Source organism: Mesoplodon mirus (assembly GCF_964341445.2).
Source record: "Mesoplodon mirus genome assembly, chromosome: 2".
In the NCBI taxonomy this organism is placed as follows: domain Eukaryota; kingdom Metazoa; phylum Chordata; class Mammalia; order Artiodactyla; family Ziphiidae; genus Mesoplodon; species Mesoplodon mirus.
Genome location: NC_138977.1, coordinates 143,049,566 through 143,074,285, shown reverse-complemented (window position 1 = coordinate 143,074,285; position 24,720 = coordinate 143,049,566). Strand labels below are relative to the sequence as shown.

At 43.1% G+C, this 24,720-nt stretch overlaps 1 protein-coding gene across 1 annotated transcript in view; it reads right to left on the bottom strand.

Moving 5' to 3' along the window:
- Nucleotides 1-24,108, bottom strand: part of TRPC3 (transient receptor potential cation channel subfamily C member 3) — a gene marked incomplete at its 5' end in the record, with an annotated part of 81,180 nt that extends 57,072 nt beyond the window's left edge. Inside the window, 2 exons of the mRNA XM_082635355.1 lie at nucleotides 2,444-3,215; nucleotides 23,897-24,108. Of these exons, the coding sequence (XP_082491481.1) occupies nucleotides 2,444-3,215; nucleotides 23,897-24,108 (984 nt within the window). The remainder of the gene's footprint in view (nucleotides 1-2,443; nucleotides 3,216-23,896) is intronic.
- Nucleotides 24,109-24,720: the final 612 nt, after the last annotated feature.

The following is a 24,720-nucleotide window of genomic DNA, read 5'->3' as shown; positions in this document are numbered from 1 at the left end:
ATGGGGTGGGAGGGCGAAGCTGGGGCGAAGTGAGAGTGGCATCAACATATATACACTACCAAATGTAAAATAGTTGGCTGGTGGGAAGCAGCAGCATAGCATAGGGAGATTGGCTTGGTGCTTTGCGATGACCTAGAGGGGTGGGATAGGGAGGATGGGAGGGAGGCTCAAGAGGGAGGGGATATGGGGACATGTGTATGCATATGGCTGATTCGCTTTGTTGTGCAACAGAAACTAACACAGTATTGTGAAGCAATTATACTCCAATAAATATCTATTAAAAAACAAAAAACATAATCTAGAACATTCCCTTTTGTAGAATCTCTTCTACAGACTTTCAGTATATATCAAGCAAAACGCTTAAAAACAAGGTTTGAGTGACACTTGGAATAGTGAATTAACAAATTTAGAATTATACTTTTTATTACTATGTTGAAATAAAGTGACACTTAGACTTTGAATGCTTTTCTCTTCTCTTCAAACAGAATTTGAAGTTTTAAATTTGCTTTACATGAGTTCTGTCAAAAAAAAATAATTCAGGGCCTCCCTGGTGGCGCAGTGGTTGAGAGTCCGCCTGCCGATGCAGGGGATACGGGTTCGTGCCCCGGTCTGGGAGGATCCCATATGCCGCGGAGCGGCTGGGCCCGTGAGCCATGGCCGCTGGGCCTGCGCGTCCGGAGCCTGTGCTCCGCAACGGGAGAGGCCACAACAGTGAGAGGCCCGCATACCGCAAAAAGAAAAAAAAAAAAAAAAAAAAAATTCATTTTAGGTACAAGGAAATAAATCTTTTCAAATACCACATAATAAGATTCAAATAAATCTTTTCAAATACCACAAAGAATCTTTTCAACGGGAGTAGATATAGGTGATATTTATTTTCTTCTTTTTATTTTCCCACATTTTCCAAATTTTTTACAATAAATATGTGTAGCTTTTATATTAGAAAAGAATGTCATGGAATAACAAATAAAATTATACTAAGGCCAGATCTCCAGAAGGACAAGATGAGTGTTGATGGATGTCGAGGGAATTTGGTGCATACAGAAGGGAAAAACCCCCCACAAAACTTTCCTACCATTTTCTTTCAACTACTTACCTTGAATTATATTGCTAGTCACATTTGTGTAGCTCATACTTAAGTGTGAAAAACTGCAATAATATCTGAAAAGCAGAATCATCACTTTTTCTGTGATCTGATACCACAACACTAAATTAAAAAGATTAACTCAGCATACAGAAAATAATTCAAGGAATCTATGCCTAGAATCATCCTCTTAGGTGGATAACGGGAGGCAAGAACCTGCTGAAAAACAGTCTGACTTTGACCCGATCTACAAAATCTCCTTTTGCCCCAGATTCAATAGGTAGAACCATCCAAAATGCACAGCAGGCTGTAATAATTATATTTTAAAAATGTTCCACTATTAACGTATAGTTTTTAATAAAAATAAATAATTCTGCTTGACTGGAGATGATGTCCAGAAAAAAAGTTCACTCATACAAAAACAAAAAAATCTATTAAAGCAAATCAATCTGCTGTCCTTATTATTTCTGGGTTGACCTCATGTCTATGGCTCACCATTTTGAATATTGTGGATTTCACTTGTGGATTTCAGGTACAGCCGTTTTTGTCACAAATAAAATGACTTTAGTCATTCATTTAAAATTTTATATTAGCCTTTTGACTTTCAGTCTAAAGAGATATACAAAGGCCTTCCCTGGTGGTGCAGTGGTTAAGGATCCACCTGCCAATACAGGGGACACGGGTTCAAGCCCTGGTCCAGGAAGATCCCACATGCCGCGGAGCAACTAAGCCTGTGTGCCACAACTACTGGAGCCCGTGCGCCTAGAGCCCGTGCTCCTCAACAAGAGAAGCCACCGCAATGAGAAGCCCGCGCACCACAGTGAAGAGTAGCCCCCGCTCGCCGCAACTAGAGAAAAGCCCACGCATGGCAACAAAGACCCAATGCAGTCAAAAATAAAATAAATTAAAATAAAATAAATTAAAAAAAAAGAGATATACAAATGTTTGGGCCAATAAACAGTGCATGCAAAACTAATACTATTTCTATATTTTCTATATTGGGTGCCACCATACAATCAACTACAAAAGAGGAAGAATTTGGAAGGGAGACGATCACACCACATCCCTCCTTCAACAAAAGAGAAGTCTCGTGTACTACTTAACGCTTATCCAGAACACAGAGCAGCACCGTAATTACAGCTCTCTGATCTAGTATATACCCATCCTCAGAGCGAATTTATCACAGCTCCGTGGTGAGAAAGGAAAATCATCAGGTCGTTTCTGAACGATGCTCCCAGTCCCTCGTGGTTTTAAATCCACTGGGCGAAACTGATTCAGGAGCAAACTACGGAAGGCGCCTGGTGGCAGCGCGGAAGCGGAAGTGCGCGCAGGGCAGCCGGGGTGGAGCGCACAGCTTACCTTGAACTCCTTCTCTATGTTGGCCAGCTTGGCCAGCTCGTTGCTGAGCTCCAGGGCGGTGAGCACGGGGTCCTCGCTGGACAAGGACAGATACGCTGGGCTGGCCAGCCCCTTGTAGGCATTGATCCTCGAGCGCGAGTGGCTGAAGGAGTCGTGCTTCTGCTTCTCCGTGCAGTCCCCGCACTTGCAGAAATAGTCGTGCGGCCGCTCGATCCTGGCGCCCTTCATCAGCAGCATGTGCACCACCTCGTACTTCTGGCAGTGCGCCGCCAGGATGATGGGGGTGATGTCGGGGGAGAAGCGCGTGCCGTCCTCGTCGTAGGCGTAGAAGTCGTCGTCCTGCAGCTCCTGCTCAGAGGGGCTCAGGGTGAGGCGCTTGCTGGCCGCGAAACCCGGGTGGTTGAGGATGGCCTCCACGATGCGCACGTAGCCCTTGCTGATGGCGAGCAGCAGGGCATCGCCGATGCGCGCCAGGTTCTCCTTCTTGAGCAGCAGCTCGGTCACCTCCAGGTGCTCATTGCCCACCGCCAGCTGCAGTGCGTTCTGGCCCATGTAGTCCACGCAGTTGACGTTCAGCGTCCTGGACTCCTCCAGCATCTTGCGCACCACTGGGATGTTGCCGTACTCGGCGGCGTCGAGGAAGCGCTCCTCCTCGGCAGTGAGGCTGGTGCCCCGATCGTTGAACATGAAAGCCGGGCCCCGGACAGCCTGGCGCCGGCCCTTCTCGCGCATCACAGTCTTGCGCCTCAGGGAAGGACTTTCCTCCATTGACCTAATCAGCAACAGCAACAAGAAAAAAAAAAAAAAACCCAGATGTATAATATTAGGGCATATTGCTTCCTCCCAGATGTCCGGCCATTTCTGGAGTACACAGCAGCCACCGCGCACATCTGTGGCCCAAGGACAGCCAGGTCCATTTCTGACACCCGCCTGAAATTTACACCTGTACCTAACACGGGGTGCTAGAACCCAGAGAGGGGCCGGAAGCCCTTCAGAACAAGTTCCTGTTCCGTAGAAAATGACATTCACAAGGAATAATAATATAAACGATTTCCAGACATCCTGCGTCTCCCTTGCGACCCTGGCAAAGATGGGACTCATCATACCTTGTGGAAATAACCTTACTACTGCTCTTAAAAGTCTTGAAAATAGGGGCAAGCAGGTACCTGGCACCAAAGCACTAGGCTTGAAGGCTAAAGAAATTAAAATTTTCAAGAATTAGGCCAGAACAATCTTCTCAAATCACTGCATATTCTTAACTAAATAAAATCATTGACACACACACAAAGCCCAGTATTTAGGCCAAGTATTATCTTTCAGGATCTTAGATTTGCTATTTTTTTTTCTCTTAAGGGTATCCCACTCCACTCCCCCACCCCTCCAAAAAACTTACAAGATTCATTTTTTTCAATAACACAGACAAGATTTAGCAATTGTAAAATGAGAATATCAATCTAGATTTATTTATTTATTTATTTATTTTATTATTTTTTTAAAATTTTTTTAATTTTTTTTAGATGTTGGGGGTAGGAGTTTTATTAATTAATTAATTAACTTTTGGCTGTGCCGGGTCTTCGTTTCTGTGCAAGGGCTTTCTCTAGTTGTGGCAAGCGGGGGCCACTCTTCATCGCAGTGCGCGGGCCTCTCACTGTCGCGGCCTCTTTCGTTGCAGAGCACAGGCTCCAGACGCGCAGGCTCAGTAGTTGTGGCTCACGGGCCCAGTTGCTCCGCGGCATGTGGGATCCTCCCAGACCAGGGCTCGAACCCGTGTCCCCTGCATTAGCAGGCAGACTCTCAACCACTGCGCCACCAGGGAAGCCCTAGATTTATTTTTTTGAAAATAACTGTGTCTTTGTAATGAGTTGTTTAATTACCAATATTATATAGTTACCTCTTTGAACTAAAAGGATATGGTATGATTTATGGTTTAAAAATCACTAGTATTACTTTATGAATAAAGCAGCTACCGTTGACAAAACAGCATTCACATAGTCAGGGGTTGAAAACTAACTAGAGAGGCATTGTCCTCCACGGGGGGCCTGGAGGTGGGCATTAGTGAGCATCTCTAGCAGGTGAACTCAGAGGCAGGTAGCAGTGTCCACTCAGTTCTCAGCTCTGTGGGCCCCAAATTAAGAAAGGAGGGCTTCCCTGGTGGCGCAGTGGTTGAGAGTCCGCCTGCCGATGCATGGGATGCGGGTTTGTGCCCTGGTCCAGGAGGATCCCACATGCCGCGGAGCGGCTGGGCCCGTGGGCCATGGCCGCTGAGCCTGCGCATCCGGAGCCTGTGCTCCGCAACCGGAGAGGCCACAGCAGTGAGAGGCCTGCGTACTGCAAAAAAAAAAAAAAAAAAAGAAAAGAGCACTGAAGCCACTGGCAGAGGTTTCCCAGATAGAGACCAAGGAAATGTGGCCAGGCAAACCTATAGAGGTAAGGAAACCAAAGAAGTCGCCCACCAAGCTTGTAAATTTGTCCAAGGGTAGAGGGTGCTGTGAGTGGCCCCCCATTCTAAGGGCTCAACTAGTGTCAGGTGATGAACTTTAAAAAATTAAATATAGGGCTTCCCTGGTGGCGCAGTGGTTGAGAGTCCGCCTGCCGATGCAGGGGACACGGGTTCGTGCCCCGATCCCGGAAGATCCCACATGCCGCGGAGCGGCTGGGCCCGCGAGCCATGGCCGCGGAGCCTGTGTGTCCGGAGCCTGTGCTCCGCAACGGGAGAGGCCACAGCGGTGAGAGGCCCGCGTAACGCAAAAAAAAAAAAAAAAATTAAATATAGTATTTATATATACACACACATTTATATGAATATACTTATATATACACATATGTACACACACATGTATCTATGTGTAGGAATTTCTAGAAAGCAATACAAGAAGCCTTTCATTGTATTTATACCTGGGGCTCTGGGGAGTAGAACTGAGGAGGCACAGGGGAAGGGAGATTCTTACTTTTCACTTACAGCTTTTACACATTTTGAATAGTTTTAGCCATAGTTTGAATATTTTTATTAAAAATAAAATTTATGTTTAAATTTTAAAAAATCTTAATCCCTTAGTTGACAAAAATTTTTAAAATATAGGTACATATTACATTATGCATAACCATTACACTATAATCTTTCTGAAGCTAAATAAATGCCATATGTTTGACTATTTATTATTAGTAGGTATGGTGTGTAGAATTGTGTGTGGAGTGAGGTGTGTAAAGTGTGTGGTGTGTGTGTGTGAAACAAGGAGGTGCAAGGCTGGTTGGGGGTGTGTGTTTTTTTGTGTTGTTGTGTGTGTCTTTGTTTGTAGAATGATGATTTTTTAGGTGGACAAGAACTGGGAAATAGGATTCACTGAACTGCATAGAAGAGACCTTTGTTTCAAGATCAAACTCTATGACAAGGGTCTTTTTAAAAATCTTAAAAATACTGTCATTGTAATAAGTTGACATACTTATTACATTAGTACAATCTAATGACTTCATTAGATTAAATATTACTATTAAGCTACAAACCGGTACTCTTCAAATGGCTAGAACTTCCATATTGTATAAATGATGAATTTTGTGCTTACCATTGATAATATGTTGACATTATTTATGACTACAGAATATATATGCAGAATATGTAAGTCTGCAGAATTCCAGTCTATCTCAGATGGGTTATCTTTGGGGAAATAAATTCATTATTCAAGTGTCACATCTTAATGGAATAGGGCTTTTTATCTAATGATTGCTACCTACAAAGAAAATTACTCATAAAAACCCTACCTTTTCTCCCAAAAGAGAGTGATCTGAAAATACCAGAAAATGATTCTTTCATAATTTTTTTCTTTGCATTTCTTAGTATTTTAAAGTTTTTTTTTTCTTAGTATCTCTTCTTTTGGAACCTATACCTCCGTTTTGTGTATTTGAGCTGAAATGTGGGGTTTTAGTACTATACAACACAAGTCACATGAGCCATTTTGATTTTGTCTTTAAAAGATTCTAACACTGAGTTAAGTGTGAAGTAAGATTTTTCAGTTAGAACAAGTTATACTGCTATTTCAAAATAAAAGTACTGACTTAGTGCTACTTGTCTTCATGGTGAATCCACATAAGAAGTGTCTTTTTTTTTTTTAACTTTCCTTACAGTATTAAGATAAACTTCATTAATCTGGACTGATAAAATGGTATGAGTCACAATCAGTTCATCCACAATGCATTAGCAGGGCCTCAATCTCGGCTGGTCTTGACAATGCATCTCCTCTGGCATGAGAAATAAGGAAAGAGTGAGGGTGAATGGGAGAGGATGCCTAACCTTAGTAATGCTAACACTAAAATCATCTTGCCAGACATTTTCTTACCTTTAGATCCTCACCCAGTGGGTCAACTCATTCAGCACTGCAAGGGTGCATTGGACAGGGCCTTCTTTCGGGTAAAAACATTGGAGAACCACTGACCTAAATCAGTTGCCCTACAAGCACAATGTGCAAGCTCCTTCATGGCTGATATGGATGGCTGGTAATATCTGATTGCTATGGACTGAACTCTGTACAACCACAAATCCATATGTTGAAGCCCTAATCTCCAATATGGTATGTGGAGATGAGGTCTTTGGGAGGTAATCAGGGTTAGATAAGGTTATGAGCGCAGAACCCTCATGGTGGAATCAGTGCCTTGTAAGAGGAGAAAACAGAGAGCTTGCTCTCCCTACCCTCCCACCACCCCCTCCTTGTGAGGACACAATGAGATGGCAGCCATCTGCTATCCAGGAAGGGAGCACTCACCAGAACCTGACCATACTGGTACCGTGATCTCAGACTTCTGGCTTCCAGAACTGTGAGAAAATATGTTTCTGTTGTTTAAGCCATCCAGTCTGTGGTACTTAGCCATGACAGCCCAAGCTGAGTAAGACACTGACCATACATCTTAAGGCAAAAAAAATTTTTTTCATGCTTTATGAAACAAACTTTGGATTCCTAGTACTTGTCCAAACACTTAAGCAGATAAAAAGTTCTTCCTGAGAAATATTTTTGTGCACCCAAAGGCAATCCTTTGCTCTATTCTATTCAGAGGCAAAAATATAAGCAACGCTCCTCAGTTTTCGTAACTTTGCCATCCACTCATCTGACTTCTAACAGTGTGACTTGAGGCCCACCTGCCTCAAGATCACTTGGAATACCTGTTAAAACTCAGATTTCTGGGCCCCATTCTAGATGAACTAAATCACTCTCGGGGTGGGGCCCTGGAATATATATTTTAAATGAGCATCCTTTGCAATTCCTACACACACTGAGGGTTGGAAACCTCCAGTATAAAAACAATGGAGATATCCTGGATCAATGACCCCAGGCTAGGAGGCCTGTAAACACTTGTCACACTGGCCCTGCCAAAAGCAAAGTTGGAATAACATGTTTGAGTAGTGCAGGCTAAGGGACAAGCAGCCTTACATTCACTTAAGTTCCTTACCCTTTATTACCACTTAAAATTTGATCTTCAGGAAGCTATTCACCTGAATCACAGTAAATAAGAAGCCTGTAAAATGCCTTCACCAGTGACCATTTAATGTCATGCTCTTTCTTTTACCAAGGATTGATATTTTTAAAGGGTTACTATGTTTCCTTCAAAACTGCCTTTAAAGAGGCTTTCCATTATAGTATCTATTGTACGTTTTATGAGGATTCAAGTGCTAAAATTATCCTAGAATTGTGTATCAAGAAGCCTGTCTCTCCAGATGAGTTTGCTTCCCTTGATCTAATAATATGAACTGTATACCCTTGTCTTTTTTGTGGCCCAGGGTACCCAGGAATTTAGCTTAGATCTAAAAGTGCTCAATTACCATCAGTATCCTAACCCAGGTTTCTGGCACAGTCTTTCCCCTTCTCCTAAATGATTTCTGACATAGATTTAAAATCAGTTATCCTGTGTTCCATGTGTCTTAAACCTATTTTATGGTTATCTAAATTCTTTTCTGGAAAACAGAGTATTAATAAATACCCCCTCATATGGGCAACCCCTGCCCACATTCCTGGATGGTAAGGTCAGGATTTATTTGTCATTACTCAATGCCCCACAGGGAGTAGATACTCAATAAATATCTATTCAACTGAGTATTCAAATCTCTTCCTGGGCCCTATCCTCTCACTTGGCTTCAGCTCCCACATGTACAACTATCTGTCCTCTGGTCACTCTAAAATGCCCCAACTCACGTTCTCCCTTAAACCAGCTCCCCTCCTAACAGTTGCATCTCAGGTTAGTTATTCAGGCTTAGCAATTTCAAGGTCATCTGTGACTCACTGTCTTGATCCTGTCAGTCACAAAGTTCTGAAGCTTCTCCTTTGGAATGTTTCCTGTACCGGACCTTTCCTTCCAATTCTCATTGCCAGCGCTATCCTCCAGATCTTTACCTCGTCGTGGCTGGATTATTAGAACAGCTTTCCGGCAGAGATGCACAAGGGAAGGCAACGAAACTTTACTGAGTTCCTGGTATATGTGTCTGTTTCTCATGAACTCTCATATTTAATTCTTGTAACATTGCTAGGAAGCAGGTATTATTTTCTGTTTCATAAATAAGGAAACTGAGCTCAAAGGAAATTGCCCAAGGTAATACACAGAGTAAAATGCAGAACTGGGATTCAACCTAGGGTCTGTCTGACTCCTATTCTTCCTGGCTCTTCGTGCTGCTCCTGATTTCCTCTTTGTATCCCCACAGACATCCCCAGCAGCTTGCACTTCTTAAATTCTGCTTTTACTGTCACACTTCTTTTTTTTTTTTTTTTTTTTTTTTTTGCGGTACACGGGCCTCTCACTGTTGTGGCCTCTCCCGCTGCGGAGCACAGGCTCCAGACGCACAGGATCAGCGGCCATGGCTCACGGGCCCAGCCGCTCCGCGGCACATGGGATCTTCCCGGAGCTGGGCACGAACCTGTGTCCCCTGCATTGGCAGGCGGACTCTCAACCACTGCACTACCAGGGAAGCCCCACACTTCTCTTAAAACCAAACCAAAACAAAAACAAAAACAAACTAGGTCCTCAGCTGATTTTCAGGGATGCTGACAGCCTGCCCCCGCCCCCAACCAACCTTCTCCTCCTTGAGCCTCAGATTCATTCTTCACTGTCTTATAAACATATTATTCTGCTTATTTCTGTACTGTAAAGGGTACAGGTATAAAATATCCTAAACCATCAAGGATATTTTTTTTGAAAAATTAGCAAGGTGCTTTTCGATTTTGCCTTTCCAAATACAAGATCTTGACCCTGGTTAACTCGGGGACATCTTGCTTCAGCCTTGGGGTGTGGGAGGGATGCAGTATAGAGTTGCATGAGTTTAGGGGGAAATAAGATAAATTTTAGAGGAGGAGTTCACATAGAGAGATCAAGGTAATTTTTAGTGGTTTTTTTGTTTGTTTTTTGCAAAAAAAATGGGGTTTTGTAAGCAGAATTTGGGAAAAGGGAAAATGTCTTGAGGAAGAATTTGCTTAGTTCCTTTATTTCTCTAATTAATTCCAAAAGAACCTGATCACTGAGTGCTCTCGTCACACAGACAAGATAATTCTCCCACTTTTGACAACAAAGCCATGATGCTTACTGTCCTGGGAGAAGAAAGAAATAACAGAAAGGAAGTAAAAGTCAAGATGTGGATTTAGTAAGGTGAGGAACCCCTGAGGGTAGAGGGATTCTTGCCCTGCTTATTTGATTTGGAGATCTGGAACAGTCCTGCTTGGTTAAGTAGGGAATGGTCTAGGCTTTCTCAAGCCACCGTCAGCTTCCATGTAGTGTGGACCCTGCACCGAGAGCCGGGGAGCCTGCACCAAGACTAAGGATGACAGCTGGTGCCATGAGCTGGATAGAGGATGTTGCAAGCACCCAGGTTTGTAGCCCCCAGGAGCTGAGTTGAAACCACATATGCCAGAGAGCACATCTGGGTGACAAAGTCAAGTCAGCCAAGATCAAGTTACTGCCACTGACAAGCAGCACCCAGCAGACAATGAACACTGCCCAGAGACCAGAAGAGTCAGAGAATAGCACCCTTTCCTCCCTCCAGGGGACACATAAGCTCCCCTCCCCCAGTGCCCAGATGCTACAGAGAAGAGCAGGGGAAGGAGAAGCTTTCCAAGAGCCTGAGCAATTTTATCCAAGTGAGACAGTATTTCTTAAAAAGGAAACTTACTTTGTATTATCAAACTAAGATCAGTGAAACTGGCCTCACAGCATCCCTCCAGAGTGCCCTGAACTGGGGGTGGACATGCAGACCAGAAAGAGACTCCGACCCCGTATGGAGATTGCAGGGAGGAATCAGTAAGCAAAGGTCCCTTAGACACCGGCTCACCGCACAGGGAGGCACTGTTCTAGTTGACTAGGTCCCTGAGATAATGCAGGTCAAGAATTCCCATCTTATTAACCCACATAATTGCTTAATTAACTTAATTGCTTAATTTATTGATTGCTTAATTCATTTGCTGAATGAGAATGAATGTGTTTAGCAAGCAAAAAACAAAACAGAATTTTAAAAACTAATTTAAACCACAGATTGAACATCTGGTCAACTTTTTTCCCCACTAGTCAGCAGGTAGGAGGCTCAGGGGAAAGGCCTGTTATGTGAGCCACATGCTGCCCATACAAGTTGTTCTGGTTTCTTGTTCCTGCTACACCTGCCTCTGGGATGTTCCTTTTGTTTCTATCCCTGGGCATACTCTTATTCTTGCCCTGTGCCAATTCAAATCCTTCCTACCTTCTGTGGCCCAGCTTACATTACACCTCTGGAAACAGAGGGTAAGGCTTCACACGGCAGTAACTAGAAGACCTGCAAGGTTCCGTTCATTCTGAAATGTTATCTTCTGAACCTTTCTGAAACCATTCCTGACCACTTCAGCCTGACCTTTTGCAATATTGCTAGTCTGCCCATAAATCTATACACTTTTTTTCCCCTCTCCTTGATTCTGTCTCCTTGATTATTGTCTCCTATGATATTCATGTCCCCTAAATCTGGTTGAGAATAAATGCCCCATGCTTCCTATCTTATTTTTCATACTTCTTAGCCACCTCTATAGTGCCTAATATATTAGTATATGTTCAAAAATACTTGTCAATTGATACTAATTCTGCAGATAAAGTGACTCAGAATGTTAATGTCCTTAAGGTCACTGAAAGGAAGAGAATTAGAAAATGAGAGCTCAGAGGTTCTCTCCTAGGGTCTCTCTACTTTACCACGCTGTCTCTAGGGAACAAGAAAAATGGATAACAAGTTGCAAATCAAAATAGCACTATTAAAATATAGGCTGAGGGCTTCCCTGGTGGCGCAGTGGTTGAGAGTCTGCCTGCCAATGCAGGGGACACGGGCTCGAGCCCTGGTCTGGGAGGATCCCACATGCCGCGGAACAACTAGGTCCGTGAGCCACAATTACTGAGCCTGCGCGTCTGGAGCCTGTGCTCCGCAACAAGAGAGGCTGCGATAGTGAGAGGCCCGCGCACCGCGATGAAGGGTGGCCCCCACTTGCCGCAACTAGAGAAAGCCCTCGCACAGAAACGAAGACCCAACACAGCCATAAATAAATAAATAAATAAAATAAAATAAAATATAGGCGGAGCCTGTGCTCCACAACGGGAGAGGCCACAACAGTGAGAGGCCCACGTACAGAAAACAAAAACAAAAACAAAAACAAAAAAAACCCAGTCTCTAAAATGGCTCTTTGGGTTGAATCACAAGCTCTTTAGCACTCAGCAACAAAGGGACATTATTAAAGAAGTCCCCTCAAATCTTTGATTTAAGTGAGGTGAAGAATTAAGCAGCTACTCAATCTATCTAGCAAGCCAGCCAGCAACCAAGCAAAGTAAACAGCACCAACAATGTGAGCCAAAGCAATAAGAATAACAGTCAAATTGCTTTGACTAATCAGTTCACCACGCTGAAGGAGGCACATGTGCCCACCGGCTAGGATCCGGTCTGTCCTTCTGTGAAGGGCAAGAAAAGCAGGAGGAGCCACGGAAGATAAGCAGTGAGAAAGGCACAGAGGAGGGGGAAGAAGTGTTCGAGAGCCACCACCATGTTAGCTACCGTATTAGGGATGCTGATAATGGGAAGTGGTAATGAAGGTGGGAAGCAGCAGGCACCTGACAGAGGACAAGAAAGTCAGAGATGAAAAGTCAAAAAAGAGACAAACCCCACAGTCCCCCAGGGAAGCAGGCACCTGTCAGTCAATGTGGTCGCCTCTGGAGACATCCGACAGCTACACGCTATGCCTACGTGTCAGGGTGCTCGGAATGAGGAGAGGACATCTGACAGTCTCGATAATGTCACGTTTTGAAAAATCTCTTGTATGTGTATTTGTGGAGGGGAAGCAGTAGAGTGGTGGGGCACTCAACTTGAGTAGCCCCGACGAGCACCAGCATGCAAGGCTAGAGAGAGGCAGCCCAATCAGTCCGACTGTCTGTTGTAGCGGGGACAGCGCTCTGGGTAGCACCGCTTTCCACACCACCTGCTGCTGAGCCTGCCTCTACCATCACCACGTACAGTCCAACAACATGCTGTCACGACCGCAGCCAAAGCAGCAAGACAAGGCACTCCGCTTCAGAAACAGGAACGCGTCGCTTTCATGCCTAAAGAGTCCCACCCCAGAAAACAGTTAGAATGTAGAGATTCCAGAACTTCTAAGTCTGGGGAGAGATTTGGATCTCCACAGTAATTAATTTCCTGAGAGTTTCTGTTGGCCAGTGTTATATTCAGAATTCTCCATGCATCATTTTAATAAATCTGTTAGACATCTGCTAATTTTGGTATATGCCCTAATGACTCAGTCGGAGACAAGAAGCTGTTGTTGGAGGGAAGCTCCTGTCTCTGCTTTTCATCGCTTTCCCCATCATCCCTCTCAGGAAAGTTCTGGAGACCCTTTAGCAGTTAAGACCAGAAAAGCAAAAAAGCTTTTCAGAGTGTGTTGTTTCCTCTAAAAGTCCACTGGGAGCAGAGGTGAGGACCCCTAACCACTGCCTGAATGAGTTCTTGGTGATGCTTCTTAAACGTATGTGCCCAGAAAAGCGTTTAGGTAAATGACTTCTAGAACTTAGATGTTTCTGTTTCCAGGAACTGCATTTTGTGTGTAACTTCACTGAACTGACTATTTTATTGTTTTGTGATTATCTGCTTTCATGCCAGTCTCCTCAACAATACTGTAACATACTTAAGAGCAGAGACTGTCTGTCTATATCTCTATATGCCTGGCTGTTAGTACATGGCTGATGAATATCTATGTATTGGAGGCACAGATGTGTGTGTGCTTTAAAGCGTTAAGACTGAAGACCTAGGGAAAAGACACTTATCCCCTTCAGATTCAAGCATACCCTTGGTCACATAAAATAATGTGTGGAAGTAGTGGTGGAGGGGAATTTGGAGTAATTCTTCTATAAAAAAGAATGTCATGAATACATTAATATAAATTAATTATCAGGAATTAAAGTAATGTAAACAATCATTCTTCTTTCAAAACAGATTTCTGCTTAATCACATTCAATTCTTAGTTACACCACAAAATAACTGACGAATCTTACAGCTTGTGATTTTGATCTTACATAAAGTTACATTTTGTCAGGATAATTTGAGGGCAAACAGAGGATATATCTTAGAATTAATAAGCTTTTATAGTTAACAATTAAGCTTATCTTCAAAAACAAACTCATTTATTAAACTCAGTACTTTCTAAAACTAATTTTTAATTATTTCAGGAAGATTAGTGACAATGAAATTAGAAATGAAATACAAATTCATTCTATAATTGATCAAGAACTTGAGATAAAATGAACTCAATAATAAAATCAAAAACCTCTACTGACCCAAGAGAAGTTCATATTCGGCTATTTAAACATATTAGTCACTATCAATTAGATATATATTAACTTCTAATGTTATTAAAAGCAAAAGGATCTGGTTTTCTATCATTGTCATCCATATCTGAAGTCAAAAGTCTGAAGTTTTTAGATTCTTGTTCCCATCTCATCACCCTGCGACCTATTTTTCAACAGAGAATCTATATGCATCAGTCCTATTTGACAAAATGTATTTAGAAATGCAAAACTGGTGTAAAATATTTCATAATGTCATGCTCTTTCCTTAACACGTCATGCACTTGTGGACATTTAAATCTCATTTTTAAGAAAGGTCTAGGGCCAAATTCATATAGTCACCTATTATTTGAATAGTGCAAAGAAAAGAGGGGAGTTTTCTTTTGAACAGGGGAAGTTTTCTGACTAGATAAGTGTAGACAAATACCCCTGACCTAGATACTAAATTAAAGACAAAATGCTATAACAATCCTAATTATTCTCATAAAGTCACTGCTGAGCCCCTTATGCACAAGTGTGAATTTGGCACCCATAGTTCCCAACTCCAGACCTTCTATCTGGGGCCAGATTCCTCTGTGTACACCCTGCACAGGCCACTCTTCCAGCTCCCCTGCCAGACTGATAACTACGTAGTGTTGATTGCCTGAAGGGGGCTATCTCAGTCCTGAGCCAGGAAGTTGAAAGTATTCCTTCCTATGGAGAGCAGAGAGCTCTGCAAAAACAGTTGTCTTCCTCCCATTACATTTCCTGTTAAGTTTTATAAGGAGAAAACATGAGCAGACAGACGTTTGCTATCCTAGCACAGTAATGAAAATTTCCTAAAGTTCTAACCTACTCTTCAGATGTTGTCCAGGATCCTTTTACCTCTTTGATATTAAGAAAAGAAAAAAACCATAAATGATATTTGGCAGGGGTCAATTGTTCCTTGAGATATTCTTATCTCTACCCACCCACCCCCGCCCAATTCTTAATCCTCCTACTTAGTTTAAAACTTTTTCAAGTTGATCTGCCATCAGTAGTCAAATTGAAATGATGAATTAATTGAATCTCATAAATGAGTTAATATTAATTATTAGTTTCTTGTGTTGCTCCTCCTAGGAATAAATGCATCTAAAATTTCTTTGAGGAAGAGAGAAATGCTTAACCCAAACTCGGCCATAGTGTAAACATTACAGTCAAAGGAAACTGGAGATTTCACAAGGCCTGGGGCTGCTGTGAATTCAATGTCAACCTTCAGCTTCAGTTTCTAAACTGGACTAGATGAAATCGTTTTCGACTCAAACATTCTATTCTTCATCATATTCTACATCAGTTAAATTTAGGAAGTGTGATTCTAAGATGATTTTAGTTGGGGGACTTCAGATGATCCTCAAATCACACTGTATAGATTACTATCTACTTCATTTGCCTAATAAGATCAGCCATAATGGGCTTCCCTGGTGGCGCAGTGGTTGAGAGACCGCCTGCTGATGCAAGGGACATGGGTTTGTGCCCTGGTCCGGGAAGATCCCACATGCCACGGAGCAGCTGGGCCCGTGAGCCATGGCCGCTGAGCCTGCGTGTCCGGAGCCTGTGCTCTGCAATGGGAGAGGCCACAACAGTGAGAGGCCCGCGTACCACAAAATAAATAAATAAATAAATAAATAAATAAATAATACTGTCTTCACTTGGGCTTAAATGAATACCTAAAACACAATTGTAAGGATGTTTGGTTTCACCTCTCAAAAATTACCCCCTAAACAACATAGAAAACAAAGAACACATATTTCATCTTCCATGAAACCAGAAGTATTTGTAACCACACTCCACAATATATGAAAAGGAGATAAGTTGGAAGAATGGTGAATGATTTAACAGAGAGAAGGAAGGTCTAACCAGAGTGCCTATAACAAAAAATAAGCTGATCCACCCAATACCAGAAAAGACTTGGAAACTAAGGGCAAAAGAAATCTCAGAAAGCAGAGACAAGGCAGGAGCCTAAAATGGAGGAATCAGCTGAAATTTTGTGTAAGTGGTGTGTAGTAACCCTCACCCTAGATTGCTAACCTCCAACTGATATGATCAAGTGACAACCCTCCCACATCCCTATAAGAAATATAGGATATGAAAACTCTGGAGAAATAGAAACAGAGATTCTCTAAATGTGGGGATATCAGGCCCAGTGGAGGGTAGGGACTAAGAATGGGGGGAACCCTGGCCAGTTCCAGAATACTAGCAGCCAGGTTTATTATCTCCCAACCCCTTCTCCCTTGTGACATTAAAAAAAAAAAAGATACTGCATCTCTGAAATAAGAAAGAATGCTATAACAAAGGAATACTCATAAGACAAAAAGAGCTCTTAGAGATTAAAAATATAATAGATAAAATGGAAAAAAAATCAGTGAAAGAGTTGGGAAATATAGCCAAGGAAATATCTCAGAAAGAACAGAAAAGACAATCACTGGAAAGCAGGATAGAAGAGATACAAAAACTAGGGGATCAGACCAGGAGATCCAAAGTCCAAATAATAGGTTTCCAGAAAGAAAGAAGAAATATGAAAATAACAGGTAAGAAATAATAAAAGAAATAATACAAGAAAACTTCCCAGAACCAAAGGGCATAATCTCCAAATACTGAAAGGGTTCACCAAGTATCCAGTTCATTGAATGAAAAAAAGACCCATATCAAGGCATATCATCTAGACATTTCAGAACAACACTAATGATTAGATCATTCTAAAATCATCCTGAAGAAAAAAAAAATTAAAAACCACAAACAAAGGAAGTCAGAGGGTTTTGGAAGGGATGTCTTCAGGAAAACACACACAATAAGAGACTGTAAAAGATTTTGCTAAAGAGGCAAGAACAAGATGGAACAAATATTTACTCCATGAAAAACAATTAATTATAAAAGAAAAGAAATGCAATCATACTATACTACTTGACTCAGCAGTAAATAATAGTTACATGATCATAATAATGAAGACTTTAAGTAAGATATTAACCACAAATTGTACCAAACCATGTGATGGAGGATGAGGGAGAATAAAAGGTATAAGTGAGTGAAAATTGTTGCCTGAGAATACTGATGACATCTAAAAACATGAATAACAAGATAGTTACACCTGAAGGAGTTGTAAGTGGAATGAAATGGAGGGGACAAGAAGAAAAAAGGAGAAAACCAGGGAACTGCCATGGGTTTGCTGTTGTTCTTATAAGCTACTTTTTTTAGCATTAAGTTTTAAAAATATATTCTTCTTTTTTTTTTTTTTTTTTTTTTTTTTTTGCGATATGTGGTCCTCTCACTGCCGTGGCCTCTCCTGTTGTGGAGCAAGGCTCCGGATGTGCAGGCCCAGAGGCCATGGCTCACGGGCTCAGCCACTCTGCGGCATGTGGGATCCTCCCGGACCGGGGCATGAACCCGTGTCCCCTGCATCGGCAGGCGGGCCCTCAACCACTGTGCCACCAGGGAAGCCCTAAAACTATATTCTTGCATTACTTTGATACTATATAAAATAATTTACAACAAACCAACAAAAATGACGACTCTCTATTGTACATAGTGAAATTACTATTCTACAGGATAAACTAAAAATATAATTCAAAGTTTCAGATTATTAAAGGTCTCAAGTCTAATGCCGTGCTGTACTATTCTTGAAAATTATAACTATGGAGAAACCTGCCTCTTCCTTAATAATGCTAGTTTGACTTCAGTCCTTAAAGTCCAAATTCCTATCCCTGGAGATTCAACAGTGACTTGGATAATCTCTGATTTCCACTCCAGTGGTGGAAGGGAAGTGCTACTTCCAGTCTGAAACACAAGCCATCATGCACAACACTGTCCTCAATCCCACAGCCAAGCTAAACCTAGACTGGAACATTTTCACAGGCCAGTACCACAGAAACTAACATCCAAGTAGACAATCTGGGTTACGAGGCATTGTGTACTCATCTTCAGATCCCCTATCATACAAAGTTGAGCATCAGAAGCTCTATTATTTTTTTAAAATCTTCTAATCATTCTGTGGCTTTATTTTATATAACTTTCAAAAAAATTGTATATATTTATGGTATATATACCATAAATATATACAGTTGACCCTTGAAAAACACGGGTTTGAACTGTGCAAGTCCATTTGTACACATATTTTTTTAACAAGTATATTGGAAAAAGTTTTGGAGATTTGTGACAATTTGAAAAAAACTCACAGGCAAACTCTGTAGCCTGGAAATATTGAAAAAACTAAGAAAAAGTTAGGTATGTCATTAATGCCTAAGATATATGTAGATACTTGTCTATCCTTACATAGGCATAAGGTGAGTGACATTTAATTATAATGTTTAAATAATTAAATAATATACTTTAAATATATTTAATAATAGCAATAATGTTAGTTTTCTTACTGTTTTATAACTTTGCTTTCAAAGAATTACATTACCATATAGTATGCTTCTCTCTCTCTCTTTCAATTGGAGAAGATGTTTGTCAGCCTATCATCAGAGGTAAGTGGTTTTAAAAAAACATAATCATGTTTCCAATACTGTATTATGAATATGGCATGGTAATAATACCATATGCCACAAGAATTCTATAATGGTTTGTTAGTTTACAGGCTACTGTGAAGCAGCCATATCGATTACCTAGGCTACCATAAAGCAATCATATTGCTGCTTCTTCGTTATCAATGCATGAATCATTATACCTGCAAATAAATATGAATTTCTTTTTCACATAATTTTTTCATTTTTGATGTCTAGTGTTAGTATCAATAATACATATAATGTCTGCAGTGTTTTGTATCATATAAGACAACATCATTGTAGGTACTGACAGATGATTCATTTTGTAAACAGATGACATAAGCATGGTATCAATAAATACAGTACAATACTGTAAATGTATTTTCTCTTCCTTATGCTTTTCTTAATAACATTTTCTTGCTCTTACTCTATTGAAGAATACAATTATATAATATGTACATATAACATACAAAATCTGTGTCAATCAACTGTTTATGTTATCGGCAAGGCTCTGGTCAACTGTAGGCTATTAGTAGTTAAGTTTTAGGAGGAGTCAAAAGTTATACATGGATTTTAGACTGTGCGGGGAGTCGGCACCCCTAACCTCTGGGTTATTCAAGAGTCAACTGTAAATAGTGAAGTGATTACTACAGGCAAGGTAATTAACATATCCAGCTCCTCACATAGTTACATTTTGTGTGTGTGTGATGAAGAAACCTGAAATCTACCCTCTTAGCAAATAGTCTAAATATGGAAACAACCTAAGTGTCATAGACCCATGAATGTTAAAAGAAACTGTGGTATATATATATATATATATATATATATATATATATATATATACACACACACACACACACACACACACACACACACAATGTAATATCAATATTATTCAGCCTCTACAAAGGAGATCCTGCGATTTGTGACAACATGGACGAACCTGGAAGACATTAGGCTAAATGAAATAAGCCAGACACAGAAAGAAAAAAACTGCATGATCTCACTTATAAGTGGAATCTAAAAAAGTCAAATACATAGAAGGAGAGAGTAGAACTGTAGTTACCAGGGGCTGGGAGGTGGGGAAATTGGGGAGATGTTGGTCAAAGGGTACAAAGTTGCAGTTATGTAGGATGAATAAGTCTACAGATCTAATGTAGAGTATGAGGACTATAGTTAATAATACTATATTGAATACAGAAGCTCTATTATTGATTTACTAAATAATCTTTAGAAATGGACTTAACTTCACTGTGTATCAATTTCCTCATTTGCCAAATGAGAAAACCTGCTTTAAAGAGGTGAGATTCAAGTTAATTCATTTAAATGACAGCATGAGGTATTATATAAACACAAATTACTGCTTTAATTATGACAAATTTTTGGCAGCACTTCCTCAAGAAAAACTAAACAGAATCCTCTCTCTCTTTTTTTTTAAAGTATGTTTATTATAATTTTTTTTTTGGCTGAGAGGCTTGCGGGATCTTAGTTTCCCAGAGCAGGGACTGAAGCCAGGCCACGGCAGTGAAAGCCGCCGAGTCTTAACCACTGGACCACCAGGGAATTCCCCAGAATCCTCTCTTCTAGAAGCCTTTCTCTCTTAAAGATAACACTGCTGAGAAATCTAATGATTTCTTGCATGTATGTTAATGAGTAAGGATTGAGTCTTCTTACTAAAAGTAAGACAAAACACAAAGTTTTTCTCTTTATTTACCAAGTATTTGCCAACTATGGGTCAATTCTTCCCTTTTCTTGAACCTCTTCTCTCTAGGCAGCCTTGTCTTAGTACCACCTGCTCCTTCATCTTTTTCTGTGTCTTCTGCTTGCTACTCTTTCTTTCTGCCCCTCTAAACAAAAAAGTTCCCCTCAGAAAACTAGCTCAGGCTCCCTTTGTTTCTCTCTTCGCACTCCTTGCTTGGGTAACATCATGAACTCACACAACTCTATAACAATTCCCATTAGACAGTAGATGCTCAAATTCTCCCAAGCTTTAAACTTGCATTTCCATCTTCCTGCTTGACACTTCTAGCAAAATTATCTGAAAAATCAGATTCTACTCTGTTTGTTCTTTTCTTTTCAACAATGACATCACGATCTTAGTCATCTACATCAAAATCACCAAGTCATCTCTGACCCTGCTTTCTCTTTAAACCCCTGATGGACAGTTAGCAGCAAATTCCCATAGACTCTTTGTGTATTCTCTTTTCCTATCTCTCCCCATTCCATCCCACCAGTCCTACACTATTACAGATCCTAATCTCAGCCTGGAAAGCTACAATAGCCCCTAATTTATTTATTCACATTCTGCCAATGGCCACTTCAATCCATCCTGTTCTCAGAGTGGCTTTGATCAAACTGTTGCTGCTTTGAAACAATCAATGGCTCCCTATTGCCTCCCCTTGATATACAAGATCCTATACATTCATGCCCCAAATAAGCTATGTTTCAGTAAAACTCAATTAATATTCCCTGGACATGCCTGGCATTTTGGAAGTGGGAGGGCTTGAATTAATTGCCCACCCTGACTCTGCCTCCTATCCTATTTACTTTTTAAGGCTCATAAAGGTTTTCTTGATTTCTCCACAACATTGTGTTGTCTATTTCTTCTTTGCACTTGACTCATCAGAGCTCTAACCTGTGTGTATGTATTTAAGCACTTATTTTACTCTAACTTATAGCATAATTGTTCATACGTAGTTTCATTTCCACCTCTCCCTTATGAGATTTTAAACTCCTTGAGTGCAGTAAAGTTGTCGTACTCATCTTTGTGGCTTACCGTACCTAGTCTGCACTTTGCACATGTAAATGCTTAAGAAATGCCTTTGAATTAAAACTCAGAAGAACTGCCTTCAAGTGCTTTTGGAGTGCATCAGACATATTTAATAACTAAAAACTTCGAGAATGAGTTAATCTTGCCAGTGACATACTACTTGGTCCTAGATTTGCAAACAGTTGGGAAAAAAGAAGTCTTGTTTTGAATCAATGGTTGGATAAAGAGTTCTATCAAAGGATTAAAAAAAAAAAGTCTTCTTAGTGATATAGTAGACGACACTTTTCCTCCTAAGTCAGTCTGTTTAAAATTCCCAGATGGAATACTGGAGCATGGAGCAGTGAAATGAGCAACAGGGTTATGCTAAGGAATCCTTTTGGTAAAAGTGGGATTCTACCCTTGGCATTCTGCTGGATGTTAAATTCAGCTATTCTATTCTGCCTACTGAAAATGACCCTGGGGCTTTGGTAGACTGAGTATCCTTCTCCAGTTCCATCCTGGGGCTGTATGTTCACTTTCTGAGCTATTAAACTGTGGTCATATTCTACTCAAAGGTGGAATAAAGAGCTAATCTCTGCTACAGATATCAAGTTAGTCTCTGCCGTTACCAAGTGACAGGCCTCAAAGAAACAAGAAGAGCTTGCTGCTCTCCCTCTAGAAGGAACCTTTATTAATGGATATCTCCTTCAAATGACTGGGTCTTTTCATTTCAGCCAGCTGTATTTACTTTACAAAGTAAGTACACTACAACATTTACCTGTTGAATTATGTAAAGTCAGAAGATAGGACAGATGTTCTCTTACGAGTTAGACATCAAGTCTACATTAGAATTTGTCCCAGTGCTTTGTGTAATTGACCTCAAGCTTCAAAAAGCAAAGTGTGTAATCTCTGCTCCGCCCTACTTTCTCAGATAAGAGTGCTCTGGTGTCCCATTTATTGTGGATTTACTATAAAAGAAAAAAAAATTAAAGAATCAAGAAGTTGAGCTGGGTTATAAAAACCAAATTGGCAAAAGGAAAAATGGACAATGTCTTAAAACCTTAGGGAGGCGGGGAAGCCAGCTGGCCGCGCTTTAATCCGAAAGGACCTACCTTCCCTCCATTTCCTGGGCCATTTCCAATCCAGGCTAATCTTCAGCAATATGTGAACCACACTGGGAAGCGTCGCTCGTTTTAAATCAGAAACCTTCCCTAGACGATCTACTCCCAGCCAGTGATTTGCGTTTTTAATAGACAAGTCCGGCCGAGCCAGGTGCGGGCTCTGACCAGCCGAGCAGTGCGCGACCCGACCGGTTCGAGGTCGCCCCAGAGACCGTGCACCCCGCCTGTGGGCAGCTTGCGGGCAGCAGGGGGCGCTGCGGAACCTCCGTCCCTTCCAGGGAGAACCCCTTCCCCGGCCTAGGCGGTTAGTGCAGCCCGTCACGACTGGCCCGAAGTTCTCTACCTCCTAAAAAAGACAGACGCCCAAGGTATGTGACAAAAGAAACAGAGAGCACGCGCCCTATAAAACGAACCACTCTCTTCTTCATCATGACTCTCTGCGTCTCGCAGCTGGTTAAAGGCTGTTTCCAAGATTTAGCAATTAAGAAAAGTTGTTCTTTCTCACATATTAAAGCGCGGGCCTCTACCTTCCTTTAAAAAAGAAACAGCTACTGACCCTGAGCCGCCTGGGAACCACAACCAATTACCTCAAAGCGGTGCCGGCGGCCGCCCCGCGCCCGCTCTCTCCTCGGGAGACCCGCTGGGGCTTCGGCTCCAGTTTACCCCCAAACTGTGACTGGACCGTCGGGAAAAGAGGTGACAGGGCAAACCTTCACCCCACACTCTGTATCGCACACCGCCCCCTCCCGTCTCCCCACGCCCGACGGCCGGGAGCGTCGGAGGGGACTGAGGCGCCCAGGGTGGCCCCACGCTGGACGCCGGGAGGAGGCCGGCGCTCGAGCTCGCGCCGGTGTCTAAGCACCCTTCCCCTTCTTTGACCTCCTGAGGTAATCTCCGGGACCCCGGGGTCCATCTTCCTCGAGGTCCTCTGACCACGGGCAGGGGCACGCCGGCCCTCGGTTGCAGGAGAGCAGGCGTCTGCTTACTGGAAAGCGTGCCTGGCGTCCGTTGTGTCAGTCCGCGGGGCTGTTCCGTGCGCTCGAGCCGGGACGGACACCCCGGCCACGCCTTCGGCGCCCCCCAAGTCCCTCTACAGAACAGCACGAAGGGTACGAGACCCCGCCCTAGGTCTACCGTACACGCAAGCCTCCCCGCATAGGACTGCGGTGGAGGGTGGGCCTTGAGGGTCCGGGGCACATCTCGGGGCGGCCGTGGGCGCGCCTTCCCGCCCCCCGCCAGGCGCGGTCCTCCCGAGGCGCGGGCCGCGGGCCGGCCGGGTACTCACATGTCGGGCCCCGGCGAGAAGGGCGGCAGGCAGTAGTCTTGCGGTTCCCGCTGCCAGGGCGCCAAGCGCGGCTCGAGCCCCCCGTTGACGCCCCTCCAGCCCCGTCGGCGGCGCTGCGGCTCCGCGCCTTCGTCCTCGCCCTCCTCCTCCTCCTCCGGCGCGGGGAAGGTCACCCTCGCTTGCTCCTTGCACTTGCTGACCTTGGTGGACATCGCGCCGGCCGCGGTCCGAGCGCGGGGATGCCGGCCGGCGGCCTCCTTCTCCACCGCCGCCGCCGCCGCGCGGTCTCCCCGCGGCGCCCCTTCCCTACCTCCCGCGGCTCCAGCAGTCCCGGGCAGCCCCGGGCGGGGAGGCAGGAAGAGAGAACGGCGCGGCCCGAGACCGAGCAGTTAGAGGCGGGAACCAAAGCCGTGTCGCCGCCGCCGCCCACCATTAAACCGTGGGGGCAGCCGCCACGCCCGTGGCTGTGAGGAGGAAGCCCGGGGCCGAGCGGGCCGCTGGTGCTGGGAAACGCTCTCCCGCCCCGCGGCGGCGGCGACGGCGATGCCCGCTCCGTGCCCGTCTCCTGTCTCCGACAGCATCACTTGCTAGGACAGTACAGTTACTCAGGGTGAAGGAGAGAGAGGGAGGGAGGGAGGGAGGGAGGAAGGGAGGAAGGGGGAGGGAGGAAGGGGGAGGGAGGAAGGGGGAGGGAGGGAGAAGAGGGGAAGAATCAATTCCTTATCAGACAGTGAGAGCTGGAGAGGAAATCAGACAGACCAGCAGGTAGGGAGTAAGGAAATCAGAGAAACTTCCCTCCCCAATTTCCCCTTTCTCTTCCAAAA